At 44.5% G+C, this 20,261-nt stretch overlaps 1 protein-coding gene across 1 annotated transcript in view; it reads left to right on the forward strand.

The window, feature by feature from the left end:
* Positions 1 to 20,024, forward strand: part of LOC140064814 (protein-glutamine gamma-glutamyltransferase E-like) — a 42,239-nt gene extending 22,215 nt beyond the window's left edge. The window contains exons 3-13 of the mRNA XM_072112057.1: positions 1,113 to 1,361; positions 2,138 to 2,256; positions 9,356 to 9,484; positions 10,065 to 10,242; positions 11,057 to 11,192; positions 11,609 to 11,712; positions 13,287 to 13,529; positions 15,170 to 15,496; positions 16,043 to 16,203; positions 17,108 to 17,241; positions 19,226 to 20,024. Of these exons, the coding sequence (XP_071968158.1) occupies positions 1,113 to 1,361; positions 2,138 to 2,256; positions 9,356 to 9,484; positions 10,065 to 10,242; positions 11,057 to 11,192; positions 11,609 to 11,712; positions 13,287 to 13,529; positions 15,170 to 15,496; positions 16,043 to 16,203; positions 17,108 to 17,241; positions 19,226 to 19,373 (1,928 nt within the window). The 3' untranslated portion in view covers positions 19,374 to 20,024. The remainder of the gene's footprint in view (positions 1 to 1,112; positions 1,362 to 2,137; positions 2,257 to 9,355; positions 9,485 to 10,064; positions 10,243 to 11,056; positions 11,193 to 11,608; positions 11,713 to 13,286; positions 13,530 to 15,169; positions 15,497 to 16,042; positions 16,204 to 17,107; positions 17,242 to 19,225) is intronic.
* The last annotated feature ends 237 nt before the right edge of the window (positions 20,025 to 20,261 follow it).

A 20,261-nucleotide genomic window follows, 5' to 3' on the forward strand; every position in this document is an offset into this window, starting at 1 on the left:
GCACTAATCACTTATCTGATCCTGTGCTGGGAGAGAAGTTACAGGTCAGACACAGCGCTGTACAGGCTCGGCTCCTCTCGGGCTACTTACAAGCGGGGATTGTCAGTGATTTTCTCCTCCCCCTCTCTCTCTCCACTGCTGCCATAACTATCATGTATATCCGTGCCCTGATATACATGATATACATCAGAGCTGGCAGAGCGCAGGGGTGCAGCCCTCCATTCCCTCCAGCAGTGGAGGGCTGAGAAGAGGAGAGGAGCGCAGCGGCACTCAGCACAGCCGCTGCGCTTCACTGTGAAGGGCTGCGCTTACTGCCAGCATTAGCTGGCAGAGCGCAGCCAGATGCCCTCCATTCCCTACATCTGGACTATAAGACGCACCACTGTTTTTTCCCCATTTTCTGGGGAAAAAAAGTGCGTCTTATAGTCCAGAAAATACGGTATATGTGTGAATGGGTCTACTAAAGTATAAACCACTTTAAAAAACATTTACCATCAGGGTGAAGGATTGTAAACCAAGCACACTGACATACTGGTGTGTGCCCCCTATAGCAGGATCAGCTCTTTCTTTAGCTTCTAATGCTCTTGTTTTTACAAAAAAAAGTTTTAAAATGATGCAAATGAGGGGCTAGATGTCAATGGAACCAGGAACCCTCAGGTTCATTTGCATATGTTTAAGGAACTTTTATTTTCATAAAAATACGAGCTTAAGAAGCTAAAATAAGAACAGATGCTGCCAGAGGGGGCACACACCAGTATGTCAGTGTGCTTGGTTTACAATCCTTCACCCTGGTGATAGATGTCCTTTAATAAATTAGATTTCCTTTAAGACAGATAACATAAAGCTTATCTCATTATACAACAATTATTGAGTAATTTTTTAATGGACCTGTCAAACCTGGAACCAGTTCTGAGTAATTTACTGATATTCACTGCATTACCAATAAGGTTTAATTGATTTGTAACTTAAATGTCAGACATGTTTTGACTTCTCCAACTTACTGTGCCTTGTCGCTAAAATATTCCTGGCCTAATGCCATAACTCATTTCATTGAATAACTTTATCTCTGCATAACCTAATGGCTGATTTCTTGTATTCTCTCTTCATGGAAGGTCCATCTCCATCAGAAGAGAAGAAAACAAGGACTACCTTCTCACTATTTGAGAGTACAAGGCAGAAGTCATGGAGCTCCATCCTAACATCCAGTAACTCGAATGCCTTGACGTTGGCCATAAATAGTCCTCCAGATGCACCGATTGGATATTATATTCTTAGTGTCTCCAAAAATACTGGCAGCACGCAACAAGTGGCTCCGCAAGCTGTTGGAGGATTCTACTTGCTCTTCAACCCCTGGTCACATGGTGAAATTTTACAGCTACTTTTAGAATTATAATCTTGGTTTGTGGTCTTGTTGAGTAAAGGTTTTCCAGCCTTACCGCATATCAGAAACGTATTGGGCAGGTGATGCATACCTGAAAGAAGACATATGACCAAATCCATATTTTTGTATCCTTTAATGGATGATGTTCCACCAATTCTGACACAGTTGGAACTTTGTCTCTAGCCCCATATGTTGCAGTGTAGGCTAAGGAGGTTGTTTGCTGTCAGGTGAGTGGTCCTGGGCTGGAACTTATAGTATGGCAGCACCTACCTAACAGTATGGAGTCTTATCAGTATATTTAGTGATGAAATCCAACAATCAGATACCAGTCGGTCCCCTACTTAGGGACATCTGACATACAGACAACCCCTAGTTACAGACAGACCCCTCTGACCTCTAGTGAAGCTTTCTGAATGCTTTACTGTAGTCCCAGGCTGTAATATTCAGCTGTAAGGTGTCTGTAATGAAGCTTTACTGATAATTCTTGGTCCCATTATAGCAAAAAATGTTTAAACTCTGATTGTCACTGGGGCAATTTTTTTTTTTTGCCTGCATCTACAGTTATAAAATATACAGTTTCGACTTGCATGCAAATTCAACTTAAGAACAAACCTCCGGAACCTATCTTGTATGTTACCCGCGGACTACCTGTACATCTAACCCACAACATTCACCATAAGGGAAAATATGTGGCACATTTGGTAGAAAGCTCTAAATTAACATGACTCAAATGCATTTTTGATTTGCATATTTCAGGAGATGACGTCTTTCTAGCAGATGAAAACGAGCGGCAGGAGTATGTTCTTAATGAAAGAGGGGTGATATTTACAGGAAGTGAGACTGAAGTGTTGGCCATGACATGGTACTTCAACCAGGTAAGTTACATTACTTTCTTCTTCTTTTTCCCCTGGCCACACCATTTGTAAGCAATCTTAGTCTGCTATTTGGCACCGAATATGCTAATCAGATGGGCAGTACCATGCTGGTTCAGTATCACCATTAAAGAGCCGAACTAGGAAAATTGAACTTATCGCTTGAAAAACTGGTAGCCGTTAAACAAAAAATTGCTACTGCACTTGTACCACCTATTAAATGAGAATTTTAATAGGACTACATGCAGCGTTATATGAAATTTGGTGCATTTATGGTACATTGATACTCTGGTACTCTGGTGCTAGTGCAGCCTGTAGTACTTTTCGTGACTAATTTTGTTATAATGTTTTAATCTGCAGGGGTTTTATATTTATTTTGTTGAAACGTGAAGCTGGGTGTATGTCTCAGGTGTTGTTTGAGTGATGGATAGCTAAAATAATCAGCAGCCTGGGATGGCATCCAAGAACTCCATTTGTGCCCCCTCCTCTAGTCAGTGCTGATTATAATGGTCTCGAGCTACTTGTAGTATTCTATTGTGCTTATTGCTGAGTACTCTGACCCTTGCCTTGTTATTGACTATTGCTTGCCTCACAATTATGTACCTTGCCTCCATCTTGGTATTGATCCGATTTGGCTGACTATGCTTGTGTCTGTCTGTCTCTCTGTTTGTTTGTCATCTGTTCTATGCACATTCCAAGGGTAAATACAGAGTTTTCCAGTTTCCACCTATTGTTTAGTGCCCGGCCTGACAAGTAGTCAGGGACAGAGATTCTGGTTTCGTTTAGGACCTCCACCTCTTTCTTGTCTTGACATGCACATTTTGCTATTTATAGCTTTATGTGTAATGATAAAAGAGTTTTTCAGGATTTGGTCATTGATAGCATGGATCTCCAATGGGTGGGACTTAAATGGCCTGGAAATTAGAAATGGTGGAAGTGAGCTTTTGTTATGCTGAACCATGCAATCTAAAATAGATTACCTACTAGAGATGAGCGAACATGCTCGTCCGAGCTTGATGCTCGTTCGAGCATTAGCGTACTCGAAACTGCTCGTTGCTCGGACGAATACTTCGCCCGCTCGAGAAAATGGCAGCTCCCGCCGTTTTGCTTTTTGGCGGCCAGAAACAGAGCCAATCACAAGCCAGGAGACTCTGCACTCCACCCAGCATGACGTGGTACCCTTACACGTCGATAGCAGTGGTTGGCTGGCCAGATCAGGTGACCCTGGGATAGACTAGCCGCTGCCCGCGCTGCTCGGATCATTCTGTGTCTGGATGCCGCTAGGGAGAGAGCTGCTGCTGGTCAGGGAAAGCGTTAGGGTGTTCTATTAGCTTACTGTTAGGCAGGAGTGATTCTCCAAGAACCCAACAGCCCTTCTTAGGGCTACAATAACGTTCTACTTTTTTTTTTATCTGCATCTAGTACCATTTTGTGAGGAATTAGCAGGGGGACTTGCTACCGTTGTGTTTAGCTCTTAGTGGCACACATATCCACCTCAAACACCAAAGTGGGAAAATTTAGTAGGGGTTGGATTTCAATTAGGCACAGTCTGCCATTTGTCCTTTTTTATTTTACGTTTATTTTGTTTAATAACTCAGCGTCATCTCATCTGGCATAGTAGTGTGCTTTCATACTTGGCTAGAAAATAGCCATAGGAGAATCCAAACGGCTTACGCCTACAGTAGCGTTATATATTTGATTTCTGGTTGATCTGCTGGTGGCTGTACTTGCTGCAGTGCATCTACTAGCCAATTGTGAGCAATTTGTAGTGAGACTTGCGACCGCTGTGTTTTGCGCTTAGTGACGCACATATCCATTGCAAAGACCGAAGTGGGAAAATTTAGTAGGGGTTGGATTTCAATTAGGCACAGTCTGCCATTTGTCCTTTTTTATTTTACGTTTATTTTGTTTAATAACTCAGTGTCATCTCATCTGGCATAGTAGTGTGCTTTCATACTTGGCTAGAAAATAGCCATAGCAATAGGATAGCATTGTTTGGTTTTAAAAACTCAAAAACACAAAAAAAAAAAAAAAACACAAAAAAAAGTAAAAAAAAAATTAAAGCTATAACTCTCATTTTAAAAATGTTTAACCCGAGGGCTAGGGGTAGAGGACGAGGGCGGGGACGTGGGCGTCCAACTACTGCAGGGGTCAGAGGCCGTGGTCCTGGCCGGGGTGAGACACCATCTTCTTATGAGGGAGCAGGGGAACGCCGCAGAGCTACACTCCCTAGGTTCATGTCTGAAGTTACTGGGACTCGTGGTAGAGCACTGTTGAGGCCAGAACAGTGCGAACAGGTGATGTCGTGGATTGCTGACAATGCTTCGAGCAATTTGTCCACCAGTCAGTCTTCCACGCAGTCCACCCATGTCACCGAAATCGCCACTCCTCCAGCTCCTGCACCTCAGCCTCCTCCCCCCCAGTCTGCCCCCTCCCAGGAAAATTTGGCATTTGAACCGGCATACTCTGAGGAACTGTTTTCTGGACCCTTCCCACAGTCACAAACCACTTGTCCGGTTGCTGCTGAGCAATTTTCCGATGCCCAGGTTTTCCACCAGTCACAGTCTGTGGGTGATGATGACCTTCTTGACGTAGTGGAAGTGTGTAAAGAGGTGTCCGACGATGAGGAGACACGGTTGTCAGACAGTGGGGAAGTTGTTGTCAGGGCAGGAAGTCCGAAGGGGGAGCAGACTGAGGGATCGGAGGATGATGAGGTGACAGACCCAAGCTGGGTTGAGAGGCCGGGTGAACACAGTGCTTCTGAGACGGAGGAGAGTCCTCGACCAGAACAGGTTGGAAGAGGCAGTGGTGGGGCCAGACGGAGAGGCAGGGCCAGAGCTGGTGCATCAGCGCCAAATGTGTCAACTAGTGAAGCTCCCGTGGCGAGGGCTCTTGCGGCGAGGGCTAGATCTTCAGAAGTCTGGAGGTTCTTTAAGGAAACACCGGATGACCGACGGACTGTGGTGTGCAACATTTGCCAAACCAGGCTCAGCAGGGGTTCCACCACTACTAGCTTAACTACCACCAGTATGCGCAGGCATATGAATGCTAAACACCCCACTCAGTGGCAACAAGCCCGTTCACCTCCGGCCGTGCACACCACTGCTCCTTCCCCTGTGTCAGCTGATAGTCAGCCCCCTGCCCAGGACCCTGCCACAAAAACCCCATCGTCGCCTCCACGATCCTCCACAGCATCCACCAGCGTTCAGCTCTCCATACCCCAGACGCTGGAGCGGAAACGCAAATATAGTGCAACCCACCCGCACGCCCAAGCCCTTAATGTGCACATCTCCAGATTGCTTAGCCTGGAGATGCTGCCCTATAGGCTAGTAGAGACCGAGGCCTTTCGCAACCTCATGGCGGCGGCCGCCCCTCGGTATTCGGTCCCCAGCCGCCACTACTTTTCCCGATGTGCCGTCCCAGCCCTGCACCAGCACGTGTCAGACAACATCATCCGTGCCCTGACCAACGCCGTTTCTGACAAGGTCCACCTGACCACGGACACGTGGACGAGTGCTGCCGGGCAGGGCCACTATATATCGCTGACGGCACATTGGGTTAACTTGGTGGAGGCTGGGAGCGAGTCTGACCCTGCGGCTGGTCATATACTGCCAACGCCGAGGATTGCGGGGCCTACCTCGGTCCAGGTGTTTCAGGCCTACTATGCCTCCTCCTCCTCCCACCCCTCCTCCACCTCCTCCTCCGAACTACCATCCGTGGGCACGGCGCCATCAGTCGGTAGCTCTAGGCACAGCAGCAGTGCCGTCGCTAAGCGACAGCAGGCGGTGCTCAAACTGCTGAGCCTAGGCGATAAAAGGCACACCGCCCAAGAGCTATTACAGGGCATCACGGCGCAGACTGATCTGTGGCTGGCACCGCTGAACCTGAAGCCAGGCATGGTTGTGTGTGACAACGGCCGTAACCTGGTGGCGGCTCTGCAACTCGGCAGACTGACACATGTGCCATGCCTGGCCCATGTGTTAAATCTGATAGTTCAGCGTTTCCTCAAGACATACCCCAATCTGTCAGATTTGCTCACGAAGGTGCGCCGCATCTGTGCGCATTTCAGGAAGTCCAGCACAGATGCTGCCACTCTCAGGGCAGCGCAGCGCCGCCTCCAACTGCCCGCTCACCGACTGTTGTGCGACGTGCCCACGAGGTGGAATTCAACACTGACCATGTTATCCAGAGTTTACCAGCAGCGCCGAGCGATTGTAGACTGCCAGATGTCAACTTCCACCAGAACTGGTAGTCAGGTCAGTCAGCTTCCTCAAGTCTACAATGAGGAGTGGACGTGGATGTCTGATATCTGTCAGGTGCTGAGTAACTTTGAGGAGTCAACACAGATGGTCAGTGGCGATGCCGCCATCATCAGCCTCACCATCCCGCTGCTTGGCCTGTTGAAAAACTCTCTGATCAGCATGAAGTCGGAAGCTTTGCGCTCGTCACAAGAGACGGGGGAAGAAGATTCCCTTGTTGATAGCCAAAGCACCCTCAGGTCTGTTTCTCAGCGCATATCGGAGGAGGTGGAGGTGGAGGAGGATGAGGAGGAAGAGGAGGAGAATGTTGGCGAGACACAAGAGGGGACCATTGTTGAGTCCTTCACTGTTCAGCGTGTATGGGCAGAAGAAGAGGAGTTGGAGGAGTTGGAGGAGGAGGAAATGGACAGTCAGGCCAGTGAGGGGAGTGAATTCTTACGCGTTGGTACTCTGGCGCATATGGCAGATTTCATGCTAGGCTGCCTATCCCGTGACCCTCGCGTTCAAAGAATTTATTCCAGCACCGATTACTGGGTGTTCACTCTCCTGGACCCACGGTACAAGCAAAATCTTTCCACTCTCATTCCTGCAGAGGAAAGGAGTGTGAGAATGCATGAATACCAGCAGGCCCTGGTTCACAAGCTGAAACAGTATTTCCCTTCTGACAGCGCTAGCGGCAGAGTGCGTAGTTCTGCGGGACAAGTAGCGAGGGAGAGTAGGCGAGCAGGCAGCTTGTCCAGCACTGGCAAGGGTACGCTTTACAAGGCTTTTGCCAGCTTTATGTCACCCCAGCAAGACACTGTCACCTGTCCCCAGTCTCGGCAGAGTAGGGCTGATCTTTACAGAAAGATGGTGAGGGAGTACGTAGCTGACCATACCAACGTCCTAAATGATCACACAGCTCCCTACAACTACTGGGTTTCAAAGCTGGACATGTGGCACGAACTGGCGCTGTACGCCTTGGAGGTTCTTGCCTGCCCTGCCGCTAGCGTCTTGTCCGAGCGGGTTTTCAGTGCAGCTGGTGGCATCATCACCGATAAGCGTACACGCCTGTCGACTGACAGCGCTGACAGGCTGACGCTTATTAAGATGAATAAAGCCTGGATTTCTCATAATTTCCAATCTCCACCAGGTGAAGGAAGCTCAACCTGAATAATTGATCCACTCCTCCTCCTCCTCATTTTCCTCCTTCTCCTCCTCTTTGTACAGTAAAGCAGAGGAAACTGGCTATTTTTTGACAGGGCCCACTGGCTCTAGCTATAGTACTTTATGCATTTAATTTTTCTGGAGGGCCACCTACCCGGTCCTCTGTTTTAAACAATTTTTGGGAGTGCCACATACAGGCACTCAATCTATTCAATTTTTCTGGAGGGCCACCTACCCGGTCCTCTGTTTTAAACAATTTTTGGGAGTGCCACATACAGGCACTCAATCTATTCAATTTTTCTGGAGGGCCACCTACCTGCTCCTCTGGTTTGAACATTTTTTTGGACTGCCACATACAGGCACTCAATCTATTCCATTTTACTGGAGGGCCACCTACCTGCTCCTCTGGTTTGAAAAATTTTTGGGACTGCCACATACAGGCACTATCCAAATTAAATTGTCTCCATAGCAGCCTCCACACGTTGTCTCCATTGCTACCTCCAAAAGTCGTCCATATAGCTGCCTCCATACATCGTCCCTTTATCAAACGAGGTGTGTCAGGCAGAAATTTGGGTTGTTTTCATGGATTCCACATCAAAGTTGTTAACTTTGTCGTCACCCTGCTGTGTTATCCACAAAATATACTGGCAAACTATTATCATTTACCAATATTATTTCAGCGCTTCTTGCGCATCTGTTTACATTCCCCTCACCCGGCATATCCTAAACTTATAAGAACGCTACTACACTTGATCTTATACAAAAGGTTCTTAGAAGTGCTGTTTGGGGAGTAGCCTAGAGACAGGGGCTTGGATTGGCGAAAGCTCGCCTGGCAGCGGAGCGCCAGCTCCATGCCAAGATCCAACTAACATAGTTTTAACTGCAGCACCTTTAATCTACTACTAGTTCACTGCCTCCATACATGGTCCCCTTATCAAACGAGCTGTGTCAGGCAGAATTTTGGGTTGTTTTCATGGCTTCCATGTTAACTTTGTCGCCAACCTGCTGTGTAATCCACAAAATATACTGGCAAACTTTTATCATGTACCGATATTATTTGAGCGCTTCTTGCTCACCTCCTTTGGTTCCTCTCTGCCACCCATTGGTTTGAAGCCTGAGTCCATTTAGGGTATGTCGCCATGACACTCTCTAGCCTGCTGCCGCTGCCTCTGCATGCCGTCCCCTATAGTGTCAGGGTCAATTATTGGATGTTTTAGATGCTATCTAGCTTCATTCTGTCACTCTGTCATGGCCATGCTGTTGCCCATAATTTTGGCATAATGGTGCGATTAAGCAGCCTCAGAGGCATCCATGCATGCTGCCCCTGCTGTTTCCTGTCCATTTCCGTGGTGTTTCCATCCTTTTCTGAGGTTCCCAGGTGTTTGGCCAAGCTTCCCTGTGCAGAGCCTTGGTCCCCTTGAAAAATGCTCGAGTCTCCCATTGACTTCAATGGGGTTCGTTATTCGAGACGAGCACTCGAGCATCGGGAAAAGTTCGTCTCGAATAACGAGTACCCGAGCATTTTAGTGTTCGCTCATCTCTATTACCTACCCGAAAAAATATACCTAATTCTAGGAAAACCCTTATAAAATAAGCATGTTACAATGAGCTTTCAAAAAGTGTGAACCGATTATTTCCTAATGACTAAGACCAGGGACATCTACAAATTTTTCTGTTTAATATGTTTTTGCTTGTAGTTTGAGAAAAGCATACTGGAAATCTGCTTTGCTATTTTGGACCGAAGTATTGAATTTCAAAATGATCCAGGCTCAGATGTCTCCCATAGGAACGACCCCCTGTATGTGTGTAGAGTGCTCAATGCCACGGTAAGCCAACACTAATTACAAAGCTCGAAAAATGCAAATGTCAATTTTTAAATATGACACTTTTCAGCATAATGGGGCACATTTATTTACCCGGTCCTGTTGCGATTCCGCCGTGCGTTGTCCAACAAGGATTCGGGTCTGACGTGATTCACTAAGATCGCGCACCCGATATCCTGCAGGAGGTCCGCCGAAGTTCACCTTCTTCTTCCCGGTGCATGTGAGTGCTGTTCTTGCGACACATTTCATTTTTAAAATTCTGCGTTTTTTCCGAATCCGTCGGGTTGTCTGATGGCCACTCCCTCCCCTCCCCGATTTCTGTCGCGTGCAAGCCGGCACTGATGCGCCACAATCCGATCATGTGCGCCGAATATTTGGGAAAACCCAAAAACCCAACGGAATCGCGGTCGATTGACCCTAAATGTGCCCCAATGTGTCAATCATCATTAGGACCACTCTCTGGACCATTAGACCTTAAACTTCTAAACTCAGAATAATCTCTTTATGAATGATGAATTGTTTTTTTGCTACATATTGGAAGACATCTTAATTGAAGCTCTTTTGTTTCGGTTCTGACCCAAAGCTCAATAGTAAAGATGAAAATGGTGTACTTGTGGAGAACTGGAGTGGATTCTACAATGATGGTGTAAGCCCCACCAGCTGGAATGGAAGTTCTGTCATTTTAAAGAACTGGTACTTTAGTGGTTATACACCTGTGAAATATGGCCAGTGCTGGGTGTACGGTGGAGTCCTCTGCACAGGTAAAGCACAATTGCATTGAGTATATACTACAAAGTCTAAAATTTAAAGGTAACTTGTCAGTATTTTTGTGGCCCTTAAACAGTCAGCATGCCTACATGTAGGTGGAGTTTAGTGTTGCTGCCCCTATGTAGTTTCTATTTAGTAGCTTTTCTATGTAGACACCAGTAATATAAAAAGAAATGGCGTCTTGGAGTAGACAATTCCTTCAAGACCTTCTTGATGCTATAAAGCCCCGGGTAAGTTGTAAATGTCTAAAAGTAGTAATAATTTAAGCTATGGTGTACATTATGTGTAGCATGGTTGTGTTTGAGACTGCAATATTGTTGAGTTTGCAAATTTGCATGATATATTATGGGGCAGATTTACTTACCCGGTCCTGTGGCGATCCCGCAGTTCGTTGTCCGGCGAGGATTCGGGTATGCCACGATTCACTAAGATTATGCGCCCGAGTTCCTGCATCCGTCGCTTGCCTGCTGAGGTCCACCGGAGTTCACGTGCTTCTTCCCGGTGATGCAAGTGCGTGTCTTGCGAAACAATTCTAAATTTTAAATCTTGTGCGTTGTCCAAATCCTTCGAGTTGTCCGACGGCCATGCACCCCAATTTATATTGCGTGCAAGCCGATGCGCCAAAATCTGATCACGTGCACCAAAATCCCGGGGCAATTCAGCACAAAACGGAAATCGATGGGAAACCCAAAAATGCGCTCCGCGGACCCTTAGTAAATGAGCCCCTATGTGTTCATATAGTCTGTGCTGTAAATTAAGAAGACATAAATGTATTAGCTATATTTTTTTCTATGATACATAAATCAGTGCTCCGCAGTCTGGGAATACCAACACGAGTGATCACCAACTTCAACTCAGCCCAAGACAAGAACGCAAACCTGTATATTGACATTGTCTATGACAACCGTGGTTCAAGCAAAGAATCCATGCAAGATTTGATGTGGTTAGTGAAGTAAATATATTTCATGACATTCACTTTGACTGAAGACTCCTCGTCCTCTTACATTAGCAAATCCAAACTCATCTAACTCCAACCGACTATGACATCACTTCCTGTTTCTGTATAAAACACTAGGTTAATTACCAAGAGAGGGAATTGTGTACCTTTATTATGGTTTCTTAAAAGGCTTGTTCTCCTCTTTAATATCCTTCATTTACCAAACCTCGTACAATCCACAAGAAGCAGAACATTTTTTGCCAATTCATTTCCGATTCTCAAATAATTGGGAAAAAATATTTTTCAAGTAAAAAGATACAGAAAATATTCTGACAAGGAATTTTTTTATTTTAAAATTTTTCAATGACTGGACAACATTGCCTTCATATTTTTTACTAATTAACATATGCATTCATTTTCAGGAATTTCCATGTGTGGAATGAAGCTTGGTTTATCCGTAAGGATTTAGCCCCTGCTTACAGCGGATGGCAAGTTATGGATGCAACACCACTGGAGAAAAGTGATGGTAAAAGAGGAACCTGAAACCAAAAACAGAAAAACTTTTTAATCTGATATACTGTAAGCTAGCCATTGTAAGAAGTTTTTTTGGCCATGCTGTGCTCCTCTGGGGAAGAATTCTGCACATTTTATCACCCCAAAAAATAAAAGAAAAAAAACCTTTCCCTCTATTGCCAATAAAATACATCAATGTCTAACACTTTAAACAGACCTTGCAGCATGAATAGCATCTAGTCCAAACCAGAAACACTTATGCACCGGCGTATGATAACCTCGCCGTCCCTCTGGCACATAGGGTTTATTTCCTACCTGGCATAGAAATAAGTTCAGCTGCCGACTTTTCACGTATATGCAGCAAGTGCACCGGTCACGCCCACTCCAAGCTAGCATTTGTGATTATGTCCTGGCTCATAGGAAATATAACCCGTAATAGACTCTCAAAATTTGGTTGTCTACTGCTGTATCTATAGGGGACCCGTATTTGGTTAAAGGGCCCACCTTATCCTCTGGTGAGCTAATTGCTCTATGATAGCCAAAAATCCTGAGCCCCTTCTCATTTAGAACCCACTTTTTAATCACAGAGCCCATATTTTGATTCATACGTGACATCATTGTGATTTTGAGAGAGGTTGCCATGCCAGCTGGAGGCTTAAAAACAAACTTCAGGCTATCATCTATGGATACCAGTAATGGATTTTAATATAGGCGGTTTGGATGGTAGTCTGAGGGCCAATCCTTCAAGGGGGTCCATGGCCACCCAAACCACCCAGCAAATTGTATACTGAAAAGAGCTTTCACCGATGAAATCCTCCTACATCAGTTCCTGCTCTTAATAAACATAAACAGCCATTTCTTCTAAGGTCCTCCCTCCCAAGGTCCTAAAACTGTACATTGAAAGCTGACAGAAGGGACACATCCTCCACTCCTCAAGAAGCCGATTCTAGGACCAAATTTAGGAAGTGATTCCAGACTTGTAGGGGCTATAATATTTATACAGCCCAGGACCCATGGAAGTCTTAATGTTCAGAGGCTAGAGGAAGCGCTGTTTAGCGTGAAAAGGCCCATCGCCTTGCCGCATGTTGACGCCCGTGCATTTGTCAATAAACTTTGAAGATTCACTCGCGTGAGTGCCACTTCATCTTCTTACATATTTGCTTGAAGTCTTAATGAGCCTCTGTAGACACCCATCCGGTAACTGGGCATAAAAAAGAAAATAACTTGGAATTAAGGTACACAAAAATCTTAATAAATAGTTTTATCCATAGCATATGACAAGATCCATGAAAAAAGCACAATTCCAGAGTTTCAAGGGTTTTAAGCTCATTTCACTTAAACATAAATAATACAAAAATATAACATACATTTCCTGCATATGAACAAAAAGACCCCAGTAAATTTAACTCGTCATGCAATAAAAAATTCCTATGTAGCCTTTCTAAAAGTACAAACCAAACTGTGACCTTATATAATTAATTCATTTTTGTTATTTTCACCGTTCCATTTTTTCCTTGTCGAAAATGCTATTTTTTTCCAATTGTCATCATTTCTATCTACATTAAATCTATTATCTGTTGGCTTTAGGTATATATCGCTGTGGTCCAGCACCTCTTGTAGCTATTAAAGAAGGAGATGTTGACCTGAAGTATGACGTAGCCTTCATGTTTGCTTCGGTAAATGCTGATATGTCATCTTGGATCCACTACAGTGATGGCACAAAGAAAAGGATTTCTAATGATACCAAATACATTGGGAAATATATCAGTACTAAAGCCGTGGGGAGTGATGGCCAATTAGATGTCACCAACTCATACAAATACCCGGAAGGTAAGGAAAGAGACAACCTTATGTGGACTGACCCTATTAGGGCATATGGGCAACATCAAAGGGTAGAGTGCTATGGCAGACATCACTAATTTACACTTGATTTCTGTGTCCTATCTCATACTTACTGTAGAAGGAGAGTTCAATTCAAGGCAGTGTCTGTAATGTGAACTGTCTTACGTGACCTCATCACCACCTAGTGGCTGCCACAAGCTAAACATAATGATCCATCATTTTCATACTCATTGAGACACGTACCGTATATACACGAGTATAAGCCGACCCGAGTATAAGCCGAGGCCCCTAATTTTACAACCAAAAACTGGGAAAACCTATTGACTCGAGTATAAGCCGAGGGTGGGAAATGCATTGGTCACAGACCCCCCCCAGTATACAGCCAACCAGCCCCCTATAGTATACAGCCTGCCCCCAGTAGTATACAGCCACCCCAGCCTGCCCCCAGTAGTATACAGCCTGCCCCCAGTAGTATACAGCCAGCCCATCTTGCCCCCAGTAGTATACAGCCAGCCCCATGTAGTATACAGCCAGCCCCATGTAGTATACAGCCAGCCCCATGTAGTATACAGCAAGCCCCATGTAGTATACAGCAAGCCCCATGTAGTATACAGCTAGCCCCATGTAGTATACAGCTAGCCCCCAGTAGTATACAGCCTGCCCCCAGTAGTATACAGCTTGCCCCCAGTAGTATACAGCTTGCCCCCAGTAGTATACAGCTTGCCCCCGGTAGTATACAGCCTGCCCCCGGTAGTATACAGCCTGCCACCAGTAGTATACAGCCTGCCCCCAGTAGTATACAGCCACCTCAGCCTGCCCCCAGTAGTATACAGCCTGCCCCCAGTAGTATACAGCCTGCCCCCAGTAGTATACAGCCTGCTCCCAGTAGTATACAGCCTGCCCCCAGTAGTATACAACACCCCAGCCTGCCCCGTGTAGTATAGAGCCCAGCCCAGCCTGCCCCAGTAGTATACAGCCTGCCCCGTGTAGTATACAGCCACCCCAGCATAAAAAAAAAAAAAAAACTTATATACTCACCCTGATGTGAAGCGCTGCTCCCCGATGTCCGCGCCGCTTGTCTTCAGGCTTCTGCGCCCGTCTTCCCTCTTCTGCAGGGCCCCGCAATTGCTCTCTCCCGGGCCGGCACCTAGTATGACGCGCGCCGCTGCTGACGTCATGCTAGGCGCCGCCCGGGGGGAAAAACAATGGCGGCGCCCTGCAGAAGACGGGCGCGGATGCCTGAAGACGAGCCGCGCGGACTTTGGGGGAGCAGCGCTGCGCATCGGGGCCACCGGAGGGTGAGTATATAAGTTTATTTTTTTTAAAGTAATTTTGACTGACTGACTGACTGACTCGTGTATAAGCCGAGGGGACATTTTTCAGCACATTTTTTGTGCTGAAAAACTCGGCTCATACACAAGTATATACGGTATATAATGAATATAGACACTTGATAATGCATCTAAGAAGAATTGAAGGCCACTCTGGCCCTTACTAGAGTCTCGTGAGTTGCAAATATAATAGGCCCACATCAGCTTGCACAATCATCATCTATAGAGAACATTTTTTTAGGGTGACAGTTTCTCTCATAGGGTTGCTGACTACCGACCACTATATTTACTTTACAGGTTCATTGGAGGAAAGACAAGTGTTTGAAAAAGCCGTCAACAAGCTACTAGAAAGTCCTTTCGTGGAAATTGAGAAAAAATTGCTGTATTTCAGAAAAAGAGGTGAACAAAAACCAAGAAGTGGCGAAATCTTGTCTGGAATGTTTAGTCTGCCCCAAGTCCCCAGCCTGGGTCAAGATATAAATATGATATTGACCTTGCAGAACCTGACAGCTGGGAATATTCAAGTGACTGTGAACATGACCTCATCCAGCATCCTATATACCGGGAGACACAAGTATGAGATCTGGGCAGATGCAAAGATTGTCCCTCTTGGTCCACGTGAAGGTAGGCCTGAAAATCTGTGGGGGACTGGGTTATTGTCCAAACTGATCTATGCTGATGTAAATATGTTTGCTCTAGAGAATTTACAATTGTCCAGATACATTTAATCAAAAGAGGGGTTCCCCTGGGACGAATTAGGTAGATAGTGTAGAACAGTCGTCACCAATCTTTTTTTGACCCGGAGACTAGTAAAGTACATGTACTTGGCCATGGTGAGAGGGGTTGAGGCAATGGTGAGAGGGGTTGAGGAGATAGCTGAGCTTCTACAGGTAGATGGTAACAAAGTGATCCATGAAACAGTTGTTCGGGAACGCTCTACTGGAAGACCAGGCCAGACTTAATTTTCAACTCTTAGGCCATAGTTTTTAACATCTTAAGAATGACCTTTTACAGAGGAGTTCACACCCATGGTCACTAAAGGCCAACAAGGCTAATGAGCAGCATAAAGTCCTCAAGGGGGAAAAAGAGCGTTAGTATTTACCTTTACATAAATATTGTTCAAGAACTGTAAGTACATGAGGACTTATGTCAATTTTTATTATACCGTAGATATAAACATCTCCATCCCTCTGACATACGCTCAATATAAAAACTATATGGGTGAAGACAATCTAATCCGCATGACAGCTCTGTGTGAAGTTGTGGGTACAGAAGAACGCATTTTGGTGGAGAAAGATATAGTCTTGGTCAAACCTCCAATCACCATCAAGGTAATGATGAACTTGTCTCCAGAAATGTTAGTTTAGTTTACCAGATGTTTTACATATTGTACCTGCAAATAAGTTTTGCACAGGAAAAAATTGTTATTCATATTTTTGGGTCATTTTTTGTTGCATGTGTACAGTTTAGGTAATGGCTGTTGCCCTCATATTCTCTTGGAAAATATAGAGGATACATCTTGTGAATACACCTCGATGGGGGGGCAGGGGTATTTAGCTTTGAGTTAGCGAAGAAATCCAAATGTTTCATGATGCTTCACGTTCAGGCATACCGCCGTGTGCTGGATAGGAGGAGGAGGTGACCCCTCCTCCCTCCATTGAGAATAGCGGCGCACGGCCGCACACACGTCAAAAGATAGAGCATGCTCTATCTTTTTGCGGTGTGCGGGCCGGATCGGTGCCACACATGTGAATGTGCCCTAATTTGTCCAAAGAAAGTTTTCCCAAGAAGCATTGTGGAACATGGAGGTATTCTTGGGTAAACTGGAGATGGTCATAATGTTTATTTTTGTGATGGGTCATCTGTAGATATTTTGCTCTTCCACTTTAGTTTTTTCAGGATAGCCTGTTGTGATTTTACAAAGATGTCCACTCCTAGGGGCAACAGTCCTAAATTTCCTCCATTTGTAGGCAATTGTTTTACTGTGGACTGATGTTCATCTTGGTCCTTAGCTTTTCTAGTCTTCTGAAGGCTGTTTGAGAAGGTCTCTACAATTTGTGAATACAGTACAGTAAAATCTACATTTTTGCAGATGATACTAAACTATCCCTAACACTTATTAAGATATAATTCTGGCACTGTAAGAATTTTTCTTTATCCCCCACCGTTCCTAAACAATCAATGGCATTATTTTCGAATCTCTAATTTCTTTGTTCTTCTTGTATTCTTTAAAAGTGTCCAGATCAGACGACAGTGAAATCCGCATTCCAAGCCCAAATTATTATCACCAATACCTTATCTGAAACAATGGACTCCTGTTACTTGCTGTTTGAAGGAGGTGGTCTTATTGATGGAGTTATCCGAAAAGAGTGAGTAAAATAGTCAAATGTATTTTCATCATCAAGACCGGACTGGTCCACCACAGAAAAAGGGCATCCAACATAAGATCCAACTTCAGGTCAAGCATGCACTGTCTCTATATTCACTGTTTATTTTGGGCTCTGTGGTACCTAGAACCATGCATTTGGTATCATCTTATATAACACTTATAACAGAAAAATGTGTAAGCACATAGGAAATGCCTCATCAGGAAGCTACAACATCCAAAAAGCACTAGTAAAGAAACAGGATAACAGCACTGTATCTTTGGTCGGTGATACAGGCGGTCCCCTACTTAAGAACACCCGACTTACATACGACCCCTAGTTTCAAACGGACCTCTGGATATTGGTAATTTATTGTACTTTAGTCTCAGGATACAATAAACAGTTATAACAGTTAATAAAGGTGTCTGAAATTAAGCATTATCGTTATTCTTGGTTCTTATGACAATCCAATATTTTGAAAATTCAATTGTCACAGAGACCAAAAAAATATTTGTCTGGGGTTACAATGATAAAATATACAGGTCTGACAGAACCTACAGAAGCTTTCCTGTATGTAACCCAGGGACTTCCTGTACTTATTATTGTATTTATTGTTTGTTGAGATAAAAGCATTTACTCATCAGTTGCAAACATTGCTCTATGTATATACTTTAAGCTGACCCGAATATAAGCCGAGGCCCTAATTTTACCTCATAAAACTGGGAAACCTTATTGACCTAGGGTGGAAAATTCAGCAACTACTCTAATAAAATGTCCAGCAGAAACCTCCCTTCACTACTAAAATCTCAGGCCCCCACTCATTAATGAATTGTCCCAGCATGGCCCCACTCAAAAAATGATCCAGAATAACTCCCGCTCATTAATAAAATGTCCAAGCATGACTCCCACTCATTAACATAATACTTTAGCATGGTCCCTCACTCATTAATAAAATACTGAGCATGGCCCCCCACTCATTGAGGAAATACCCAGCATGCCCCCCTCAACAATAATAAACCTATATACTTACCCTCCAATGCTCCCTGCATCCCGTCTTCTCCTCCTGCCACCTTGCAGCTGTTCCTGGCATTGACAAGCCTCTGCCCGTGACACCAGCAGGTGGCGACAGCATCGCATCATAACGTGTGCGCAGACAGAGCGCAAAGAGCCTCTGCCGCAACACCAGGAGGAGCCACAAGGTGCTGGGAGGAGAAGGGGAGCTGCAGGGAGTAGCGGACATTAAGCATATACATTTATTATTTTTATATACTCGAGTATGTGCCAAGTAGGGCTTATACTCAAGTATATACAGTACGTAGGCTGATGTACTATTTGGTCGGACCAGTCGAGTTACCTAATGAATACAGGGCTGTTATCCTGTTGCTTTACCAGTGTTTTTTTGTGACTTGTAGCCTCCTGATTGGGCAATTGCTTTTACGCTTTTCTATTAATGTTGTATCAAGTGTTAGCACAGGTGCAAATTATATATTTTGTTCTTGTATTCGGTGCTTGAGATAATCTTGGAATTGTACATTTACTGGGGTAGGGATTCCCAGTGTTCACCTAGCTCCATCCTATATGTGTTTTCCATTACAATTTCCTGCCGTTTGCCCCTCTATTTGGTGCTCCATGATCACATATACACATCTTTTCCACATTACCATACTTTGGAGTTGTTTTTATAGCATAAAAGACCATGCTATGAAGGGGGCTGTTCGTTTAGTGTTATAAAGGCTGGTGATGTTGTCCCCGTTAACATATAGAAACTTTATTATGGGGGGCAATGTGCACTACAACCTTTTTCCTTCCTTTATATAGAGGTCAGCAGGGATGTCAGTCCCCATGTATGTAGCTGTTAGTTCTATGTAACTGGCAGGGGTCCCCTTTAAAACCTTTCCACTAGTGGGCCTAATGACCCTCATCCCCTCATATCCTATAATAATGTGATGGACCCTAAATGTAAATTGAGTTTCACTTCTGTTTTCAGCCTGCCGCCTCTCCAGCCTGGACAGAGAACAGAGGTCATCCTTACGATCACTCCGTTTAAGAGCGGTGGTAAAACGGTGATTGCCACCTTCTCCTGTGATAAGATAAAGAATATTAAAAGCTATCACAACATTACCGTGGCCCCCTGACTCCATGGTGTCCGTCTACTCACATCCTGACATCCCAGCATAACATCTCCGTGCATCCAGATCAACGCAGACATCAGTACTGGGCACAATTTATTGTTCCCTTTAAAGGGCACCTACCACCAGGATGAAGGACTGTATGCAAATGAGCCTGAGTGGCTGAGTGAGTAGCACTTCTGCCTTGCAGCACTGGGGTCCTGGGTTCAATTCCACTCAGGGTCAACATCTGCAAAGAGTTTGTATGTTCTCTCCGTGTTTGCGTGGGTTTCCTCCAGGTACTCCAGTTTCCTCCCACGCTCCAAAACATACTGTTAGGTTGTTTAGATTGTGAGCCCCATGGGGACAGGGACCAGTTTGACATGCTTTGTGTGCGCTATATAAATAAAGAATTATTATTATTATAGGTGTTAATGAGCCTGAAGCCCCTCAGGCTTATTTGCATGCCTCCTTCATCCTGGTGGTAGATGTCTGTTAAATGTTATCGGGTTGTACAGTTTAGGCTGATTTATTGTTATTGTGATTTTTTTTTTTTTTTTCAAACTTTCTACCTCTTTTGTGCTGTAGAACAATTATGGAAATGTCATTTTTTTCTACACTACATGTGTATGTGGTTAAATAAATAACGCTGTGTTATTATATTATGTTATGTTCATTGAAATATTTAAGCCACAAGAAAATTATAAAGTGGGAAGGAAAGAAAATTATAAATAAAGTACTGTATTGCAACACATTAGCATTTGTCTGAATATCTGAAATGGTGGATATATTACCATCGCCCAAATATTTTTTTATCTCCTGATATCTAGAAAATTCAAAGACATCTAAAGATATAAATATAGATAGATAAATAGATATATCCAAAAATAGGCAGCACTCGGTTTTTCAAGTAAA

Source organism: Engystomops pustulosus, chromosome 6 (genome assembly GCF_040894005.1).
Source record: "Engystomops pustulosus chromosome 6, aEngPut4.maternal, whole genome shotgun sequence".
NCBI classification, from domain to species: Eukaryota; Metazoa; Chordata; class Amphibia; order Anura; family Leptodactylidae; genus Engystomops; species Engystomops pustulosus.